The sequence below is a fragment of the Protopterus annectens genome, chromosome 13.part0 (assembly GCF_019279795.1).
Source record: "Protopterus annectens isolate FY-2018-M chromosome 13.part0, PAN1.0, whole genome shotgun sequence".
Lineage (NCBI taxonomy): Eukaryota > Metazoa > Chordata > Ceratodontiformes > Protopteridae > Protopterus > Protopterus annectens.
Window position 1 is genome coordinate 455839875 of NC_056747.1, and position 22037 is coordinate 455861911.

Genomic DNA, 22037 nt, shown 5'->3' on the forward strand with positions numbered 1-22037 from the left:
GAGGGAGAAAAAGTAGGCAGGTTAAACAAAATGATTAAGTGATAGCTCCATTAACCACTTTAGGCATAAAAGAAGGTTTAGTGCACAAGGAGACACTGTCCTCATGAAAGATTAAAAATAAAATAAAAAAAAAAAAAAAAGAGGAGGAGAAGCCATAAGGACCTGTAACTCAGACACCAGTCTGGCAGAAGTAAGAGCTAACCAAAAAACAGTCTTCCAGAAACAATGTTGCAAGGATGCTGAAGCAGCAGGCTCAAAAAGAGCCAGAGTCAACTTCTCCAAAACAAACTTAAGATCCCAGAAAGGAGGAACAGGCTTCCTGTGAGGCCTAATATTAAGGATACCTTTAAGAAATTTTCACCTCAAATCTATAAGCTAAAGAAGGAGAAAAAAGTAGACAAGCAGAGATAGCTGATAAGCAGGCCTTAACAGAAGAATAGGCCAAACCAGCACTAAGCAACTCACAAATAAGCGAGAACCAAAGGAACATCCATAGCAAGTGGGTCCAGGTTACAAGACAGACACCAAATAGAAAACCTCCTCCATTTAGTTAAGTAAGATTTCCTAGTAGTAGGTTTCCTGGCCTCCTGCAGGACATGCAGCATGTCCACAGAAAAAAAGGCGTCTCTGAGGACTCAAAATCCTATCCCTCACAGTGTCAGTTGAAGCGTGGACAGGTGGGGATGAACAAGAGATTCCTTGTCTTGATCAACCCTGTGAGGGAACTACTTGTGATGACTTCCCCTAGCTAAATGCAGAAGAGGGAACCAGTGCAGCCCCATCCAACAGGGAGTCACAAACAAGATTCTGGGAGCATCCCGTTGAATTTTGAAAAGGACTTTCAGAATGAGAGGAAGGGGAGGGAATGCATAAAGAAGCATCCCCTTCCAAGAAAATGAGAAGGCATCCACTTTCCACAACACAGGACCTGGTACTACAGCACAAAAGAGGAAGTTGTCTGTTCAGAGAAGAGGCAAAAAGATCCACATGAGGAGTCCCCCACTGGTAAATAATGTCCAGAAACACATCCCTGCAAATCATCTATTCATGGGATTGAGTTAAGGACCTGCTCAGTGCTTCTGCAACAATGTTCTGACAGGAAGGAATATAAAATTGCCTTGACAACAAGATCCCATACTAGAAGTGCCAAGCAGCAAAAAAGATAAGATCTAATTCCTCCCAGTTTGTTGATATACTACATCACTGTGTTATTGTCTGTGAACACCTTGAGAGGCTCAAGAGAGAAAGAGGATGTAAGGGCTGAAGAGCTAGTAGAAGAGCTCTCATCTCTTTGAGAATGATGTGCACCTTCTGCTGACAAGGCGACCACACCCCGTGAACTTTTTGAGTGCCAAATGTCACCCTCTATCCCATGTCTTAAGTGTCTGTGAACAATTCCTGAGGGGGATGAAAAGGGATCTCTGCATGCCGAGATAACTGCTGAATCTACCCTTAAAGTTCTTGGCTGAAATAATAAGGAAGAAGAGGAACTACAAAGTCTAGAGATGTGCATGTTAAAGCCATACAGACTTCAGAAACCACTTAAAAACTCTCATGTGAGGTTTGGCCAGAGGGAGCATCAGAATGGTGGATGTCATGAAACTCAGAGCTCTCAGAAATGCCCTAGTGGTAATGGAAGCCAGAGGAAGAAGAACATGAAAGAAAGAAACGAGAGTTGAGGCCTTTGGAGAGGGCAGGGAAGCCAGCATTAGCACCATCTGAATCCTCCAACCCAAAAAAACATGATCCTGAGAAGGAATCAGAAAAGACATTTTGAAACTTATAGTGAACCCCAGACTCTGAAGAATGAAAATGACAAAAATGAAGATTTTGCAAAGGGGTCTCTGAAGAGGATGCCCGAATCAACGGGTCATCCAAGTAAGGAAATATGTGCATCCCTTGAAGCCTACAAAAAGCAATCACAGGAGCAAGGCATTTGGTGAACACCCCTGGGCAGTAAAAAGGTCAAAAGGCAAAGCAGATAACTGAAAATGCCAAGAAGCAGAAAAATTCAAAAACGTCCGGAAGAGAGGATGGATCAGAATATGGAGATAAGCATTCTTGACATCCAGACAGGCCTGAGGGAGCAAGAGAGGAAACAGAATCTGAAGGGAAAACATCCAAAAGGAAGGCACTTTTAGAAAAGTTTTTAGACGAGAAAGGTCCAGAATAGATCTCCAAGTGTCCTCTTTCCTGAGCACTAGAAACAGTCTGGAACAGAACCCTTTTCTCCCTTTTGGACACGGGCACCTCCTGAATAGTATCCTGAGTCAAGAGATTTTGAAGAACCTCTGGGGAAAAAGGGAAGCCATTCCTGAGGAGGCTGAGAAATGCCCATAAAAGCAGGACAGGATTCCCACACCATGAAGTACCCCCCGACAAATGACTGACAGAACCCAAGAAACTTAAGTAATCTGAAGCCTAACAGAAAAGAGAAAGGCGAAGACAAAGAGGAATGTGGCTGGAAGGGATGGATAGTCATAAAGCACCTGGCTTGTCTGGAAAGGAAGGCTTCAGTCCCTGAAAACTGAGAAGCCTTAGCAGAAGGAGCCCATTTGCAACTCTTCTTACCTTTAGCAGAAGGGCGGGATTGTCTACGAACAAGACAAGCTTAGTGGGGTTGTTTCTCTGACATTTAGGCACAGGAGAAACAAACACATGTTTAAGCTCCTGTAAAGCCTTACCCTTTACCCTGAAGGGACTTAAACAAACCAGCAGCAGCTTCCCCAAACAGAACCTTAAAACCCAGAGGGGCATCTGTGAAGACTGGTGGTGAAGGGTGAAGGCTGCCAGCCTAGCCAGAAAGAATTTTATAAATAATTCTGTCATTTGCAAATATGACTGTTGAACTACAGACTTGTTTTCCTAATTGAAAGCAAATAATGTGAATCACAGGCTTGTTGTCTTAAATGAAAAAATGGTGTTACGAAAATGTGGCAACAGTGCTCTCTACTGACCCAGTAAAAGTATGTTGTGACCCTTTGATCTAAAGTCGGCTCCAGTCTGTCTAGATGAAGACATTCTTTCTACTCTTTTAACCAAGAGTTAAACTGCTAGATTTAAACATGCAAATGTATTTTTATTGCTCGGTTTCCTGACCAGCTGCAGATAACAAAAGGGATATGTTAAGAAAGTAAATGCAGTTAATGTGTAGCCTGGGAACTACAGGAAAGTGTTAAAAGAATGATGTAATGTTTATCATAACTGCAATTTCAATTTAAACAGAGAGAACCAGAAATTATTAAGCATTTTGTCTTGGCCATCTAACTCACAACACTGCCTGTTGTCTTATGCAAGTTATCCAAGACTTGTGTTTTCTTTTAGAGATAGCTAGAAACTAGAAATATTAGACTAAGTGTTTTCTGTGATGTCAAAACTGTACTGCTGATTTATTTTAAGTATTTCTGTGTGATCTCTGAACTCTTGACTAGCTCTGTGTAGTAGAAAGTATTGTCTTGTGGTTTTAATTACTTATTATTAAACATTTTAAAACCTTTTAACTGTGGCTGGTTTGTGTAGAGATAAGTTAAGCTCCAGAGTACATTGCATATTTAGAGAGTTTACTGTCCAAGTCACACCAAATAAGCCTTGACTGATTAGTCACACTTACCAATTGGATAATAATATTGCACAGTAGTAACTGGACACCCTTTTAAGGGCCTTTGAGGAGCTGATAAATATTAGCTGGGTGGTGGCAAATGATACTACCGTATAGTCTGGGTAAAAGGGACACAGCTGGAGAACGTGTGCCAGCCTTCCCCAGGAGTGTCTGTGTGGTTGTATAAACTTATCTCAAAGTGTGTGAGTATCAGCTACTTGGGCAGGAATATGAAGCACTGATTGGACAGAGGGTGCTGGAGATTTTAGCTTGCCCAGCTGGCTGAGATCTGGACCCTATAGCTGTGCCAGTGGGGAGTCTTATTAGGGACCTGGACAGCAACGGAGCGACCTGCCCCGGACTAACTGTGATCTTTGTGTGCTCTTAAAGGCAACTGCACTTTACTGTGTGTATTTGGTATCCTTTCCTCATATATGAGAAGCCCTCTCTGGTGTTAGTGGTGATGACTGAGGCTCTTGATTGCTGTGCCACAGCACGGGCATCACAGCATCCATCACCTTAGCCTTAATATCAGGTAGAAGTTGAAGCCCAAGCCAAGCATACCTGCTCATCACTGAACCAAAAAAACAGCAGACCTAGAAGAGACATCTGCTGCCATCATAACTACATTTAATAAAATGACGAACTTGAGAGGAGTCCATAGCAAGGAAAGAGCAGAAGTTGTACTCTCAGAGTCTGGAAAATCAGAAATAAGTTGACATGCCTGAGAAAGAAGAGACAACACATACCTAGACATATGGGTCTGATAGTTAATAGCCCTAAAAACTAGAGTAGCAGAAGTGAAAACCTTGTTACTCAGTCTTTCCACAGCTCTGCCGTCCTTGTCAGAAGGCAATCATTTGGGAGAAGGAAGCAGATGAGACATCTTATCAGAGGCTACAGACACTACAGAGAGGTCAGCAGCAGGACATTTATAAAAAAAATAACAGTCCTCAGGCACCCTATAAAACCTGTCAGGTTTCTTGTGAACAGGGGGCAGAGAATCAGGTGCACAACAGGCACTGGAAAAAACATCCAGCAAAGCAGCCAAAAAAAGGAGGAATAGGCGCAGGCTCAGGAGATTCCAACTTCAGCAACTTATAGTACCTCTTATGGATATCAAACAGCTGAGCATAACCCCACTTAAAATCCATTATCCTACAAAGGGTGTCCCCAAAGAACATTTCCTCAAAAGGACCATCAGAACTAATAGATTCCTCCTCCTCTTCCTGACCCATAGTCCAAGGAGAAGGAATTTGAGTAGATTGAGCTAGGGATTTGTCAATCAGAATCAGACTCATCCTCAGAAGAATCCTGTTTTCTAGGCCTTTTAAGGGTAGTAGAGGACCATGGAGGAGCAGGAACTAAAACCCCCTGAGGAGGCTTTAAGGACATTAAAGCAGTAAATAATCCCTGAGTAAAGGCCTGACAGTCACTTTGTGTATCCCTAGGAGCAGAAAAAAACACGTTTATGTTTTTGTTTATTTTTTTAAGGGAAAATCCCCGACAAAAAACTGAGAAGGCTCAGACCCAGGACAACAATCAAAAACTGTAATATGAACTTCTTCTCAACTAACACAGGAACTCCCCTAGGCCCCTCAGAGAAAAATCAACTATGATTCCCCCTAAACATCGAGAGATGCTTGCAAAGCATCTTTGGATGTGCTGCCAGCCAGATCCTCACCGGCCTCCAACAGTGTCACAGCGGAGAAATCCAACAACACAAAAAAAAAAAACACAAAACCAGTGTCCACAAAACATTTAATGCCTTCACAGGAGATTCTACTGTGAAGGCATTTAAGCCGAGACGTCAGAGAATTATTAAACTTTTTGTGGACACTGGTTTTGTTTTTTTTGGTCTTGTTTAGTGTTGGACTGTGGTTGTGCTAAAATCCAACAACACAGCTGGACAGAGGAAGACTCCGGTCGTACCTTCTTCCCTAAAAGCTAACCCTCGGGGTGGGAGATTCCTTCCATTGTATCTTTAAAGAGAAGTTTAAGATGCTGTGTTCTCAAGATTCAAGGAAAAGGAAGAAAGTCTACTGTGAAGGGTTTTCGAAATGAATGCCTCACAAACCGAACAAGACTTATGGGCATGAGAAGTTCCTAGACAAAAAAAAAAAAAAAAACTTATCGTGGTGGTCTTTATGTGGAATCAGACTTCCACACCAGCGTTTACCCTTCCTAGACGACATTAACCCCAAGGAGCACAAAACAAGACAAGGAAAAAAAAAATGGCAACAACTACAGGGCACTTATCTGCAACTGCAAAGAAGTCACTGGAGAACGAAATTGCGTTCAGCTGGCAGAAAACAGACACAGGTAAACAGATGGTGAAAAAATATGTTCGGACCGGCGGCAAAGAAGTTCTGACTGTGGTATGCCTGAACATCACCTTTATGCCCTATGCTACATAAGGAGAGCTTGGGTGATGTTCGGCATACCTTTAAAGCAACAGGAGTCATTGGTAGACTGGCTGGACGTTGGGCTTCCATGGCAGGGAATTCCATATGTTAAGAATACTGCAGCAGTGAATGTACGGACATCTATAGGAACTGATGCCCTTGAATCCGATGGTTTTGGATCTGAAGATCAGGTCTTTGGATCTGGCAGTGCCAGATCCAAAGTTCTTCTACTCTTGGCCAGAGGCTCAGATGAAGACCTGGGGGATTTCAATGGGGAGCATTCTCTATGCTTAAACAGTGCAGACTTGCTTGCTTTGGAGGGGGTTTAAACACGGAGAAGACCATTCAAAATCAATTTGTTTCATCTATTTGTCAAGGCTCTTGGATTAAAGGTGGAACATACTGTACATGCAAGTGCCTGGCTCAAAAACAATATACGCACTCTTTGCAGGCATCCAAATTTGGGGTTTTAGGCCCATAAGAAGTGCATTTTTTTTAAAGCCCACTGGTTGATCCACTATGGTTAGCCAGTAGGAGGAAAACCCAAAATCAGACATTTTTTTTTTTAAATATAGCAAAGTTAGACGATTAAATTACCAGCTATTGTAGACTGAAGAAATAACCTAACAGTATAAGTTTAAGCAAAAAAAAAAATACCAACGATGGTAAGGAAAATCTACCATTCTTTAGAATAGTAGAAAGGACATATTAGCAAAAAGGCTCCTAACGACCTGAGAGTAACTAAGGGGGAGGATAAATAAAGATGATACTTTGAACTTTTCCTTGACTAAAAAATTAACTCACAAAAATTCACTGCTAAAGCTCGAGAGAGGAATCTACATCTGTTCGCGATGGCAGCAAATGAGAACTGAGGTAATGGGGCATTATGGGTACAGGGACGAGCTCGAGAGTTGGCTCTGAAGTCCGGAGTATGTGGCCAAGTCAGACCCTCAGATCCTAACCCATGCGTTGAGGAAGAATGAGAAGGACAACATCAGATCTACAGTTTTCCCCTGAAGCAAACCAAATAAATAATGCCAATATTTCCAAAGAAGGTTAGCCTTACACAAGGACTGGCATTTTCATTCTGAATGTTAATCTGTCGTAAAAGGCGTCTTTCATATTCCTGATCCATGTCAGACTGAAGAAGGAAAAGAATCAAGTCCACTAGTTCCAAGTTTTCTGGTCTTCTATGCAAAGTTCAGCAAAATAATCCTGCAGTAGGAAAAAAAGAATCAATATTCAAACAGTTAAAAAAAAAAAAAAAAAAAAAAACACTTTAGAGAATACAGTTTCAAAACATAACAGTTCAATACCATATTCATGTCAATTCGCAATTTCCAGTTATTAATGCAGTACAAGACTCTACACTATACAAAACAGCAAATATGCGCTGTAATGAAGTGGTGCCACAAATACTGCTGTATTTTAAAGAAATAAAACAAGTCAGGAAACATCTGAAAACTTCATAATTGGTCATGTTGCCCAAAACAAGGTAGTTCTATGCCGAATGTATAATCGGATGGAAAATCAAATTTAAACTGCAATGAAGATACTACCCAGAAGTGTTCTTCCAAGGGAAACAGATTAAGTATTTCTCAAAAGCTACAAATCTGCTCTACAATAAACTGTATGCTGAGAAAATGATGTACCAAACCTGTAGGTGCAGCATGAGCTTTAATACAAAAGCAGTAAAGGCAGAGTGGCTTTGACACTGGAACAGCAAGGCAAGAAGATCACAGTGAGAGGCAGATGCTAACCCATCCTGGGGACAAGCAGTCCAGCTCACTTAGTGTGTAGCACTAGGAACCATGAGTGAGCTTTATGTACCATGGGCAACACAGACGCCACAAGGAAAGGCATAGCAAACTTTCACATCCAGGGTCAAGCTAGAATACTGCACCCCTGGCTGACTTAGCAGCTTAACAGCTTCCACGATCTGCTCTTGCCCTGCTGAGAGCAAAGGGCCAAACTGGCTGCAGTGGGCTGATTGCAGACAGCAGAGGGATGAAATGTATACAAAACGGACTCGATAAGTATTACTGCTGCATCAGAAACCGAGGCAGTGAGTAAGAAGCTGGGTCAACGTTTACCTTACAAAGCCATTACATTACTGCAAATACACATCATGAACCACCAGACTACTATGTCAATTAAGTAAAAATAAATTTAGCTTTTCAGAATCACCATCTGGGGTGGCAAGTGGGAACTTATCAAAATCTGTCATGATAAAATCAAATGAGAAATATAGCATTTCTAAAATCCAAACATGTATAGGCAATATTGCTCACTATAAAATGGCATGTGATCGAAACAGAAACACCAAAGAAGGAAGGACTTGTCATATGCCCAGCATATATCTTGGTCAACAAACAAAAGAATCACATAAAACAAAAGTGGCATATAACATTGGAGGGGGGGTTCTTTCCAAACTTTTTTTTTTTTTTTGCAGAATTGGGACACTGACGATAAAGAAGATACAAGTGAGGTGTTAGCTTACCCTAACAGTGGATGTTTGAATAGATCACTGATGCAGTAGCCCAACACATCTTGCCAAGGGGAATACATTCATTTGGCTGAATAACCAAACAGTGAAAAGCTCAAAATGTTGAAACTCAAATACTGAAAACCGATTTAATGCAGGGGGACAGGCAAGCCCCTCGTGCACCCCCCCCCCCCACACACACACACACACTCACACACACACTAATTATATATAGGACAGTACGTAGAATCCCTTTCAAACATTCTTGACTTGAAAACTGTGCAAAAAAAGGGAAACCTGTGGGCAGACAAGCAGAGATGGTGGAGAGGTGAATATTGATAAAAGAGGAAGCCAGGCCAGAGGATAACTCTCTCAGATACTGAAGAGCCGGGGCATCTGGGCCTTAAAAGGGTCCTGGATCTTAGTTTATCACAAACTATAAAATCTCTTCCACTTACTTATATACAAGTTGTTGTAGAAGCAAGTTTCTTAGCCTCCTTTAACACCTGCTGCACATTCTCAGGAAATAGGTGCTTAAAAGAAAGATATTAAAACAAATCATCCAGGCAGTTAACTGAAGTAGCAGCATCAGATTCAAAAAGTCACACAAGACTGGAGATTTGTTTGAAACAAAGTTCATTCTCTGAAGAAGCTGGCTGTAACTGTCTCTAGTTATTTGTAAAAGAAGGGAGAACCACTGCAGCTTGGGCCAAAACGGACCACAGCAATTATCTTTTTGGAGAGCCAGTCTGAATCTTTATAATGATCCTGGATATCAGGGGAAAGGTATACAAGAACATTCCCATGGGAAAGTGAAGACATTTGTCTTCCATGACTGTTTGCAAGGAATCCTGAAGCAAAATTTCTCTAACTGTTGTAAATGGGACAAAACATGCTTATCTGAGGAGTTTCCTACAACTGAAAATCCCTGTAAGATCCCTGGGTTCAGTTTTCATTCAGGAGGGTCTTATCCTGGTCATGCTCAGCTTGTCTGCAATAACGTTTTGCTTTGACAGACTTAACGTTGCTTGAACAGAAACGCTGTGCAGAGTTGCTAGTTCCCAGATTACTATAGCTAGTAAGAGAAAGGGGCATAACCTGGTTATCCAGTTTTGCTCATGTACTATTTCTGCTATGCTGTTCATAGGTAGGTACTAGGCTATTGGCCCTAGGGCCTATATAAGCCTAGCCAAAAAGGTACCCTGGCTTTCACCATCCAACAAAATTATTTTCCTGTGCCACTGTCGAGCAGAGCCACAGAAGTGATCCCTGGGGTGAATTTCCTATTTCCCATCCAATTATCAAGATTTTTCTTGAAGAGTGCTAATGAGGAGCTTTGTTTGATATAGATAGGTAGTTTGTTCCAGAGTATGGAGAGTCTCTGGGACAGGAATCTATCCCTCCAGCATGTCCTGTTTACTGTGGTGTCCAGGTTTAGGTCCCTAGAGCGTGTAGCTCGGAGGGATTGGGATTTCTTTAAGTGGAGCATGTCCATCAGCTCTGGGTCGGACATAGCTTTGTATGTTAGGCAGATATCGCCTCTGAGCACGACAGAGTAAAGCTGGAGTTTTTTGAGACGGTCTGCGTAGGGCATCTGTTTGAGGCTGGTAATAATCTTTGTGAGGTATTTCTGCGGCCTTTCCAGTTGTTGTAGATGTCTTGTGAGGTACATACCAAAAGGGGCATTGTACTCTATAATGGGTCTAATAAGTGACACGTAGAGGGGAACAATGACCTCTTTTTTCCTGGATGAGAAACCTTTTGCAATGAGGTGTGCCACATAGGATTTACTGACTACTGTGGCAATGTGATTATCAAAGGAGTACTGTCCACCTGTGTCCCAAGGTCTCATCACACTTTCAGTGTTAAGTAGACTACCGCCTATGTGCTAGTTCATGGGTACAGTTTTACCAAAGGGGATGACAATGCATTTTTTGGCATTGAGCTTGAGTCCATGGCTTTGACACCAGGCATCTGTGTCAATGAGGCCCTTTAGTAGGATGACCACATTGTTAGGCGTTTCGATTATGGCTCCTAGTTTGCAGTCATCTGCGAACTTTGTTAGCCAAAGACCTTCTGTGTTAGCCTGTACTTCAAAGTAGATAAACAGGAGATTACCCAGGACTGAACCTTGTGGTACTCACTTGTCACTGGTCTGAAGTCGGATTTGGAGTCTGCTACTTTCACAGTGTGGGTTCTGTTAGTGAGCCAGTTGGCAACCCATCTTGTGACAAAGGGATTTATACCTAGTTTAGTGAGTTCATCTATAATTCCAGAGTGGGGGTTGGTGTTGAAAGCCTTGGCGAGATGTAGATAGGCTGTGTGAACCACCTTACCCTCGTCTACAGCTTTGGTGACTGCTTCAAAGAAGTCTATTAGGTTTAGGAGACATGATCTGCCTTTTACAAACCCAAACTGGGTAGGGTCCAGAGTTTGGAGATTACCAATGTCTTTGTTTACAAGTTCCATGATGATATGTTCCATGGCCTTGCAGACCAGGCTCGTCAGGCTTATGGGGCGATAGTTCCCAGGGTCCGTGGTGGCTCCCCCTTTGTGGAGTGGGATAACCATCGCTGTGTGCCATTAAGTGGGCACAAAGCCTGAGGTGAGGCTATGACTGAACATGGTACTTAGGTGGGGTGCCAGTTCGTATAGAACGCAGCCTGGGATGTTTTCAGGTACTATGGATGCTGTGTTCTTGGCTTTGGAGAGTGTGGTTTTGACCTGTGCAGCCGTGATTACAGGAACCCTGCATTCTTCTGGTATAAAGATGGGTCATTTAGGGGGTGAGAGGGGGGCCAAAGTTAGCACTGAACCTATCGGCCAGGATGTTGACAATATCAGTTTGGTTCTGTATATTTAGTGCTGTAACACACAGTAGATCTGAGTGTTGCCATAGAGATGCTCGACATAGCTATAGAATGCTTTGTGGTTGTCTTTAGAATCAGTGGCGGCTTTGTTTTCCTAACAAGCTTTGGAGGATTTTATGAGGGATCTCAGCTTCTTACTGAAACTGACTAGGGAGTTTCTCCAATCATGGGATTTTGCTCTTTTCTGCAACAGTTTCTTTCTTCTGTTGTAGAGTTTGTTTACGGCAGGAGACCACCAAATTGGCTTCATTTTTTGGGGGGGAATAACATCTTGGTTCTGCTAGGGATAGCACAATTCATGCACTTGTATAAGTGCTTATAAAGTGCATTTGTGTAGGATTCAGCAGTCGTACCTCTACTGTCCATCTGCATGGGTGCTGCAAAGTTTGCCACTTCTGTCTTAAGAAGCGTAAAGTTGGCTTTGGAGAAATGTTTTACGGTAGTTTCCCTAGTGGGGGGGTGGGGGCAGGATGTGGATGTCTAGGGTAATTAGCTTGTGGTCAGACCTGACCAAGGAATTGACCTTTGGTGTGGAACACAGGTCACCCATGTTGGTAATGACCATGTCTAGGATATTGCTGCCCCTGGTGGGGTTGTGGATAAGTTGATCCAAGGCACTGGAATTTATGAATTCCAGAAAACGTTGAGCAAGAGAGTTGAAACAGGAGTAGCTTTCCCAGTTAATGGTGGGTTAGTTGAAATCGCCCATTATTAGGGTGTTGGGTTGTACCCTAATATTTTCCAGTGTATCAAGAAATGACGAGTGGGAATCCTGGGGCACGGTGGGGGATCTGTAGCAAGCTACAATTTGGATTGCGGTCTTGCCCAGAGTTAGTTACACTTAGATAATCTCGGATGCATTATGCTGGGCAACTAGCCTGGAGGTGTGGATATCCTTAATGAATATGGACACACCTCTGCCTTTAGTGTTTCGGTCCAGGTTAGGTGGCCAAAAGGTGTGGTATGAATTGTATCCCGGTAATGTAGGGGTGCTCTCTGGAGCCTTGAACCAGGTCTCGGACACTGCACAGATGTCGAAGTTCTCCATTTTAAGAAGTGCCTCTAGTGAATGCATTTTGAGGTTTAGACTTCTAGCACTGAGTAGCAATACCCTCAGATTTTGCTTGCTTGTACCTGTTATGGTGGTGAATTTGTCATTTGAACCTTGCCTAAAAAAGGCACTACAGGGGTGGCAAGAGCCTTAGCCAGTATCCGGAACCCCAAGGGCGACAGGTGCAGGCCATCTCTGGCAAAGCATCGTGGTCTGTCACTCATGTCATCCCAGGCAGACAGATACTGGATCCCCTTAGAATGACACCAGAAGCTTAGCCAATTGTTGAAGTCAATCATTTTGTCCTTGTACTGTGGTATCATTCTGGGTGATGGCAGAATGCTACTCAGGGCTAGGGTCATACCTGCCTGGGCTACAAGATCGGAGAGCTCCTCCATGTCTCTTTTCATGTAGTCCAGGGAGGTACATCTCAGGTCATTCACACCAACAAGGACAATGACAGAGTCATATTTGTACTTGTTGTGGAGCGACCAGAGTGCATGCGTTATGTTGCGGATCCTGGCACCTAACAGGCAGCTGACAGTAACTTTCTCCTGGTTTAGCCTGGCGAGTGGAACATCATTATTTTCAAATCCCACTAGCAGAGGTCACGCAGTCCAAAGAATGAGAGATCTGATAGCATAGGTTACTTACTGCCATCATTTATTTGATGTTTAAGCAGTTTAGTCTGCCCTATTTGTTCTACAGACCCTAACCCTTCACCCCCTTGGAAACAGCTCCCCAAGCAAACTCCGTGGTTACAGACTGAGTAGGAGCTGTGAAGAAGAAGAGGAGACCTGGGATGGAAGATAACTGGTCCACAAGTAACTCCCTTCTGACAAACCCCCAATACTGGGATTTGAAAATAAAGTTGGTGCTGGCATTGGATCCAAAAAGATTTGGGGAATAATTGAATTTCTCTCATGTAAACTCTGGCCAGAAGAACCAGAATTGTACAGACCATGAAACTCAGAATCCTGAGAGAATCAAAGACTGAGGTCAGAGAATAGGTGAAGAAAAATCAAACTGCCCCCTGTAAAGTGCTACTTTGTCCTGAGGAAGAAAAGCCCTTATGAGGGATGTATCCAAAAGGCATCCAAGAAACACTATCCTGTAAAAAGGAATGGGAGACTATTTCTGTAAGTTCACCTAGAACCCTACAATGAGAAAGATGACTATAAAAAAACAAGAGGACAAAGAGGAAAAGTAGATAAGGAGATTAGTAGTGGAGGAGTGAAAGAAACATAAACTGAGGTTATGGAGTACCCGCGAAGTGAAGAATTCAGTGTAGAAAATCTAATTCAGAAAGTACCACAGCAGGATGGAGCAATGGACCTCCAAATTAAGAGGAAACCAGTGGAATGGGAAGCAATTGGTCAGGTGCCATATGAAGATATTTTGGAGCCTTCCACAGGAAACCAGTATAAATGTTCACCTGAAGTTGGACAGCAAGGGAAGGAACAGGAAGCTCTAATGCAGTCAATGTTGAGGAGTGAGAGGCCAGTGAGTTCCCACATGATACAGCAATGGATGGAACTGGATGAACAGGATGAAACTGAAGAGAAAGTACCACAGGAAGATGCTACAGAAGGCCCACAGGAAATGGAAAACAAAAAATGTGCTCTCACTTTAGAAGAAAACGAGCTTAAGACAAGAGCTGCTTGATTTAGTACAGACTGCAAAAGGTCAATAAAACCCAAAAAGTTAGAAGTTTGATGAAGCAAATGAATATAGTAATTAGGGCTGTCCACAGAGAGCCATGCGATACAACAGAAGTAAACAGGACAGATTACTGTGCAGCTAAAATTGATAACTGATAAAGTTCTACCACAAGAACACTGGGTAGTGAGGGAAAGTAAGGAGAGAAATCAAATACCATCATGGAAGTATCAAACAGAGAAAACTATAAAGCAATTAAGACAAGTGTTGCTGTTATAAGAGGGAACAGATCAAGAAAACTACTTGGAAAAATAGACGTGATAAAAGCAATGCAGAGTATTAGAACAGACCAGGATCTGTCATGCACTATCGCAAATAAATTAAAAATCTCAGCAGAGGCAGAAAAACTTAGAAGATACACAGATAAATATAAAGGAAAAGTACAAAATAAGCAATTTACTTATGATCCAACAAGTTTTACAGAGAACTGGTAAACGGACTGGAAAGACCACCAAAAAAAAAAAAAAAAAAAAAAAAAAAAAGAGGAAGAAATAGATACATTTTGGAGAAATATCTATGAAGATCGTGTGGAACATAAAGATGCTAAATGGACAGAAGTAAAAGAAAGCATAAGTAGTTTAAAGGTACAGGATATGAAATGGGGTAAAATGGAGATTGAAAAAAGTTAAGAAAAGCCTCTAATCGGAAAACCCCAGGCCTAGAGGCAGTACCCAACTTCTGCTGAAAAGTATTAACATCTTTGCTCAAAGATTTAGCTACGAGTAAGAACTATTTATATGTTCACCCTGAACAGATACCAACCTGGCTAACAAGAGGAAAAATAATGCTCCTACTTAAGAGCGAATATGCAAGCTACCCTAAAAATTATAGGCCAATAACTTGCCTTCCAATGATGTATAAACTATATACATTGGAATTGATGCAGACAAAGTTTATAGTCCTTTAGAAGAAAACTCAATTATGGCAAGAGAACAAAAGGGCAATAAAAGAAAGTCATATGGAACAAAGCATCATTTGTTGTTAAAGAAAGTCATAGTGAAGAACTGTAAAAAAGGGGAAGAATCTAAGTATGGCATGGACTGACTACAAAAAAGCATTTGATAGTAATCCCACATTCATGGGTAACAGTGCTTAAATTGTACAAGTTACATCCTACAATGACTGACTACATTACAGTGACCATGAAACAGTGACAGACCACTTTGCAATTAAGCCATGATAAAGGACAAATTATTATCTAAGGGATAAAAATTCAAAGGGGGATATTCCAGGGTGACCGTCACTGCTGCTATTCTGCCTTGCCCTTAACTGCTGTCTACTTAGGCTATGACTATCAATTGGCTCCTAGAAAACAATGATGTATAAAGACTTATCTTCTCTTTGTCGATGGCTTAAAAAGTAGGTGTTCGAGTGTTCACCCTGCAGCAGTCATCACACTTGGGTTATCCTGTCGTCAAGCGGTCCCGCAGTCGGCCAGATTTCCAAAGTCTTGGTCCAACATCGGTTGCTGTCGCCTCATCCCTGACGTCAGTGTGCCAGGGGTACATATATTGCAAACAACGCCATTTTCTTCAGTTTTTCTTGCCCCAGATGTCAGGTGCCCCCAAAAGGGTGATCAGAATTAGTACCAAATGGTGTGAACACTGCACAAACACAAAATCCCTTCAGCTATAAGCAAATACATCAGTAAGGCATAGCAGAGATTTAGCCAGTAGATCAGAGGGGATGGAGGGAGGGTAACCTGGACTGCAGCAGGGTGAACACTCGAACATCTACATTTTTGGTAGGTACAAAACTGTACTATGTTCATCGTGTTACCCTGCTGCAGTCATCACACTTGGGTTGAATCCCAAAGCTAAGGTAGGGGGGAGGCATCATAGAGGGTTAGTGCAGGCAATGAGGCCCTGCAGAACTGCAGTGGCGAAGCCCGCCCTGGACTTAGAGTAAAGAGGTAAGTGATAGTGTTTGGTGAATGTGTGTACAGAACTCCAAGTTGCAGCTTCGAAAATTTCCTTGGTAGGAACCCCCCTGAGAAAGGCTGTAGAGGTAGCTGTTGCCCAAGTAGAGTGGGATCTAATGGTTGGAGGAACTTGTTTCCCATGATGGGTATAACAGAACCGTATGCAATGGCCTATCCATTTAGAAATGGTTTGCTTGGATATAGCTCTCCCTTGAGAAGCTGTAGCATAGGATACAAAGAGCTGGTCAGTTTTTCTGAAAGCCTTAGTTTTATCCAAGTAGTAACGAAGCTGCCTGTGAATGTCCAAGGAATGCAGGAGTCTCTCACCTTTGTTCTGTGGATTGGGGAAGAAAGTGGGTAGGTGGATGGTTTGATTTAAAGCTACACTGGAAACCACCTTAGGCATGAAGGAAGGATTAGTTCGTAGAGAAACTCTGTCTTGATGAAAAATGAGGAAAGGTTCCACTGCCATTAGTGCCTGTAATTCTGAGACACTCCTAGCAGAAGTTATTGCCAGGAGCACGGCAGTCTTCCAAGATAGGAACTGAAGGTCTGCAGAGAAAGCTGGTTCAAAGGGAGGTAACGTTAGTTTTTCCAGAACAAAGTTGAGGTTCCATGTTGGTGTAGGAGCTCTTCTAGGTGGTCTAATGTTTTTGCCCCTCTGAGGAACTGCCTTAGAAGAGGATTTGAAAATAAAGGTGGAATTGTGTCGTAGTGAGCTGAAATAGCTGAAGCATGGATTTTAATTGAGGAAAAGGAAAGTCCTTTGTGCAACATCTCAGCTAAATACTGCGGAATGTGAGGTATATGAGCTTGAGTTGTGTCTTGGCCTTTAGCTTGATTCCAGGCACAAAACCTTTTCCATTTGTCTGAGTAAGCCTTCCTGGTGCTTGGCCTCCTGGCTTCCAGAATAACATCCAGAACTGCTTGTGAAAGAGGGGCTGGTTGGATGTTTAATAGATTTGCCATGCAGCCAGATTTAAGGATTTGAGCTGGCTGTGTAGAATCTGTTTGTTTTGTTGCGTGAGCAAATGGGGTATTTGAGGCAATATCCATGGTGGGCTGTGAGCCATATTCTTCAATAGCGGGTACCAGTGCTGGCGTGGCCAGTCTGGGGCTATGAGGATCAGTCGTGGTTTCTCCTTTTTGACCTTCAAAAGAACCTTTGTGAGAAGAGGTAATGGAGGAAAGGCATATGCTGTCAGGTTTTTCCAACTGAAGGAGAGAGCATCCACTTTCCAAGCTTGATGGTGGAATATCCTTGTACAAAATCTTGTCAGTTGGTAGTTTTGAGGACTGGCAAACAGGTCTATATTTGGAAGGCCACAGTTTTGAGTTATCATTGTAAATATCTGTGGGTCTAGTTGTCACTCGTGGGGATCTTTGATGTTTCTGCTTAGGTCGTCTGCCAATGTGTTTTTCTGTCCTGGCAGGAATTGAGCTTGTAACTGGACTTGGTAGGCCAGAGCTGTGTTCCATAAGATCATTGCTTGCCTGCAAAGAGGGTAGGAATGTGTGCCCCCTTGTTTGTTTATGTACCACATTACTGTGGTGTTGTCCGTCTTTATTGCAAGTTGTCCTGGATGTAGTAGATCCTTGAAGGCTGTCAGAGCTTTCTGTACAGCTAGCATCTCTTTTTGATTTATGTGCATTTTTCTTTGTTCTGCAGTCCATAGGCCTTGAATGCATTGTCCTGCCATGTGTGCCTCCCAGGCATAGTCTGAAGCATCTGTTGTGATAGTTTGCCTGGTTGGGGGCAAAGTGAAAGGCTGACCCTTGTTGAGGTGACATGCCTGTGACCACCACAGAAATTCCTGTTGAAGGCAGGGAATGAGAGATATCATTGTGTCCAAGCTGTGGCTGTGTTGAGACCATACGCTTTTTAGGTACCACTGTAATTTCCTCATATGCAGTTTTGCAAATGGTATTATCAGAATGCAAGATGCCATGAAGCCCAAAGCCTGCAGAATTTTTCTTGCAGTTAATTGGGCCTTTGTTGCCACTGTCTTGAAATATTGAGTCAGTTGTAGTTGCTTGTCTGGTGTAAGATGAGCCTTCTGGGCCGTTGTGTCCAAGCTGGCACCCAGGAATGTCATTTTTTGTGAGGGTACTAGTTTTGACTTCTTTTCGTTTACTGTGTACCCCAGACAATTTAGTAGATGTTTTACAAAAGCCAGATGATGTAAGAGAACGTCTTTGCTTTCTGCTTGGATGAGGCAGTCGTCCAGGTATGGATATATTTCAATTCCTCTTTGTCTGCAGTATGCAATTACTGGTGCCAGGCATTTTGTGAAAACTCTGGGCGCAGTAGATAAGCCAAAGGGCAGTGCAGAGAATTGATAATGGGTTGAACCTGCAATGAAACGGAGGTATCTTCTGCAACTTTGTCTGATGGGGACATGCAGGTATGCTTCCTTGAGGTCCAACGTTACCAGCCATGCTTCCTTGCCCAACATGGGAAGTAGCTGCTGAAGTGTTAGCATATTGAATTTGGGAACTTGTAAGTAAGTGTTTAGAATTGAAAGGTCCAGAATTGGTCTCCAAGCTGTCCTTTCTGGGTACTAGAAAGAGCCTTGAGTAAAATCCTTGGCCTTGCTCTCGAGTCAGTACCCGTTGAATTGCTCTCATGGCCATGAGAGCTGTAATTTGTTTTTGTGCCTCTGCCCATTGATTTTGTGGCAGGTTTGGCATTCCTCTTTTCATTGGCAAGGTGTGAAAGTGGAATCTGTATCCTCGTAAAATTATGTCTAGGACCCATTTGTCCTTTGTGACCATGTGCCAGTTGTCTGCAAAAAGTGCTAGTTTTCCCCCCAAGGGGGCTGTCAAAAGAGTTTTGCTTGGCCAGCTGAGGTGCAAGTCACTGAGTCTGCCTTCTGGTGGGTTGAGACCTGTCTTCTCCTCCCTTCTGGGTTGTAGTGCCCCATTGGCGAGGTTTATACTGGGCTTGTGGTTGTCCTCTGCCCCTTGAGTGCCTGTATTTACCCCTCTGAGGTCTGTCAGTGGCTGGAAAGGACCAATTTTTTGTTGGCCAGTTTCTGCTGAAGCGAGGGGGTTGTACTTGTAGGAAATCTTTGACTGTCTGCATTGATTTTGCCTTATCTTCCATTGTCTTTAAAACTTCTTCTGCTTTAACTCCAAAAAGAACATCCTGTTGTAAGGGAGCATCTAGTAGTTTTGCTTTAACATGATCAGGCAGACTTTGTTCCTTTAACCAAGCATGCCTACGTATAACCGATCCAGTGACAGCTGCTCTGCAGGAGGCCTCCAAAGAATCAAACCCACACTGTAAGGTATGTTTGCCCACCTGCTCAGTGGCGTGCAACAAATCCTGTACTTCTTTCAATTCAGATTGTTGGGGGAGGGAGGTTACCTTTTGTTTTAACTGAGAAATTAGAAATTGCTGATACTTAAGCATATGAAATTGACAATTTAGTGCTCTCATAGCTAATGTGGCTGAGGTGTAAACCTTTTTCCCCCACCTGTCTAGTGCTCTGGAATCCCTCTCAAAAAGTACTGGGTTTTTAGCCATGGAAGCCTTAGCCCCCTTGGGGTCCTGGGAGATCGTCTCTGGGTCAGCTACTGGGCTTTTGTAAAGAAATTTGTGGGAAATCTGTCAGGCTTAGCCGGAGCAGAAGGAAGAGAGTCTGGGTTGAAACTGGATTCTAAATAGACATCATCCACAATGTCCAAGATGGGTGGGATGGCTAGAGGTCTGTGTTGGGGGAGTAAAAGAAACTCTCTGAGCCTTTTCTTGGAATCAGAGTATTCCTGACCTTCCCAGTGAAAATGTTCCCTCATAGTGTGTAAAGTTCCCCCAAAAGAGAAATCTTCAGGAGGGGAAGCTGAGGGAATGGAGTCCTCAGCATCAGAATCTTCATAAGGAGAGAAGGAATAGTCTTGGTCCTCAGAGGAATCCAAAGAAATAGACAGTTGCTCAGAGGAAGCAGAAACTTCCTCTAGTCTAGGCCTTTTGTCAGGAGGGGGCTGTGAATCCCTGATAAGAGAAATCAAATCTTCAGCCATTTTAAGCATCTGTTTCTTAGGCATAGAGCCTTGAACAGGAGACCGAAGTGTAGTCTTTTTAGATTTAGGAGTCTTCAACTTAGAAAACGTTTTGACTGTGAGAACAGTCTGTCTGAAAACGCCTTCAGAAACCGATGGCGTTTCAGAAGCACCGACGTCCTTAGAAGGTAAATCGTCGGAAGGGCCTGAAGTAAAAGGCTGCGTCGGCCTAGTACATTCCGTCAAAATATCCGTAGCGGTCTCGGGTTCCAGAACTGCGGTAGTCAGGGGCTGCGTCGGAGCCTCACTGAGAACTGGAGACTGGATCAACCGAGGCCTCGGAATCTGGCTTAGGCCTGGGCTGTCGGTCCTTATCCTTGCGCTTTTTGTGCACGCCAGTAGTCGGTAGCTCCGACAGCATGTTATAGTTAAATATTCTACCAAAATAGTGTCGTGCGAAATCAAATCGTCTTTTAATAGTATGCTTATTAAACCTAGCACAAAATCGACAAGAAGTGACATCGTGATCAGGGCCTAGGCAAGGTATGCAGTAAGAATGAAAATCCTTATGAGGTATTTGCTTCCCACAAGAAATGCAATTGTTAACTTTTTTTGACATCGGTCTGAGGCAAGAAAAAAAGTTTCCCCAATGGGGTACTTAGCTTTATAGAAGACTTCGGTCTGAAATTCTAATTCGACAATCTCAGGAGTCGGCCGACCGGCACTTGCGGACTGCTTCTGCTTCGGGCACCGCGCGGCAAGAAAGACAGAAGAAAATGGCATCGGTTGCAATATATGTACCCCTGGCGCACTGACGTCAGGGATGAGGCGACAGCAACAGACGTCGGACCAAGACTTTGGAAATCCGGCCGACTGCGGGACTGCCTGACGACAAGATAACCCAAGTGTGATGACTGCAGCAGGGTAACACAATGAACATCTATATAGCTCATCAGATGAGGAACTGAAAGCACAACTGCAAGTTGTCAAAACCTTTTCAGATGATGTAAGAATGTCATTTGGTCTTCATAAATGTGCAAAAGCAACCTTTAAAGCTGGAAAACTGCAGCACCAAGAAAACATTATTTTGGGACAAGAATGCAATACAAAAGAACTTGAGGAAGAGGGAGTACATAAATATTTGGGAAATGATGAAGGATCAAATATAAAACATGAACAAATGTGGGGAAAAAAAACTTAGTAAGGAATACCTTAGAAGACTTAAGATTAATCCTGAAAAAGTGCATCTAAGAACAAAATCCAAGCTATAAACCAATTTGCTCTTCCTGTCCTAAATTACAGTTTTGGAGTGACTGACTGGCCCTAAAAACATGTTGGATAGATCAGACAGGAAAACAAGAAGGATGCTTCATGCTTACCCAATGATTTTTAAATCAGTATATACCAAGATTACATATTCCCTGTTCCGAGGGAGGGATGGGCCTCCTTGAAATTGATTACATGTATGGATCTGCAATTATGGGATCACATACATATCTGCTGACCCACACTTGAGGAGAATAAATCTAAGACGGCTTCCCTGCTTATTCTAGCAGAAGCATATCAGCATCAAGCAGGAATGGAAATCAAACCACAAGTAGACAAACCAGGCAGCAACTGAATCTGCCAAAAAACAAAAAAAGAATATAAAGTGAAAGACCAGATGAGAAAGCAAGAAATGTGGAAAATGCATAAATATAACTGCAAGTACAGAAAACTTCTGGAAGAACCTCGTGATGATCAGGAATGGTTAAGGACAGGCAAATTCTAACCAACATATGAAAGGTTAATATTGGTGGTACAAGACAGTGGGCTACATACACGTTGGTTTACGTCATCCATTGAACATGTGGGAGAAACAGACAAATGTAGGTTTTGTAAAACAGAATTGGAAACAGTTGCACACCTTGTTGCTGGTTGGGTCTATATTAGTTAATCGACAGCTTGGGTTGTCGAATCTGTAATGACTTGACACCTAGGCGAACT

General features: G+C 42.8%; 1 protein-coding gene across 7 annotated transcripts in view; it reads right to left on the bottom strand.

The window, feature by feature from the left end:
* Nucleotides 1-22037, bottom strand: part of FZR1 (fizzy and cell division cycle 20 related 1) — a 1382318-nt gene that overhangs the window by 1188135 nt on the left and 172146 nt on the right. For all 7 annotated transcript variants that reach the window (XM_044054101.1, XM_044054103.1, XM_044054098.1 and 4 more), the window contains exon 2: nt 7070-7218. In XM_044054101.1, coding sequence (XP_043910036.1) covers nt 7070-7138 — 69 coding nt within the window. In that variant the 5' untranslated portion in view covers nt 7139-7218. The remainder of the gene's footprint in view (nt 1-7069; nt 7219-22037) is intronic.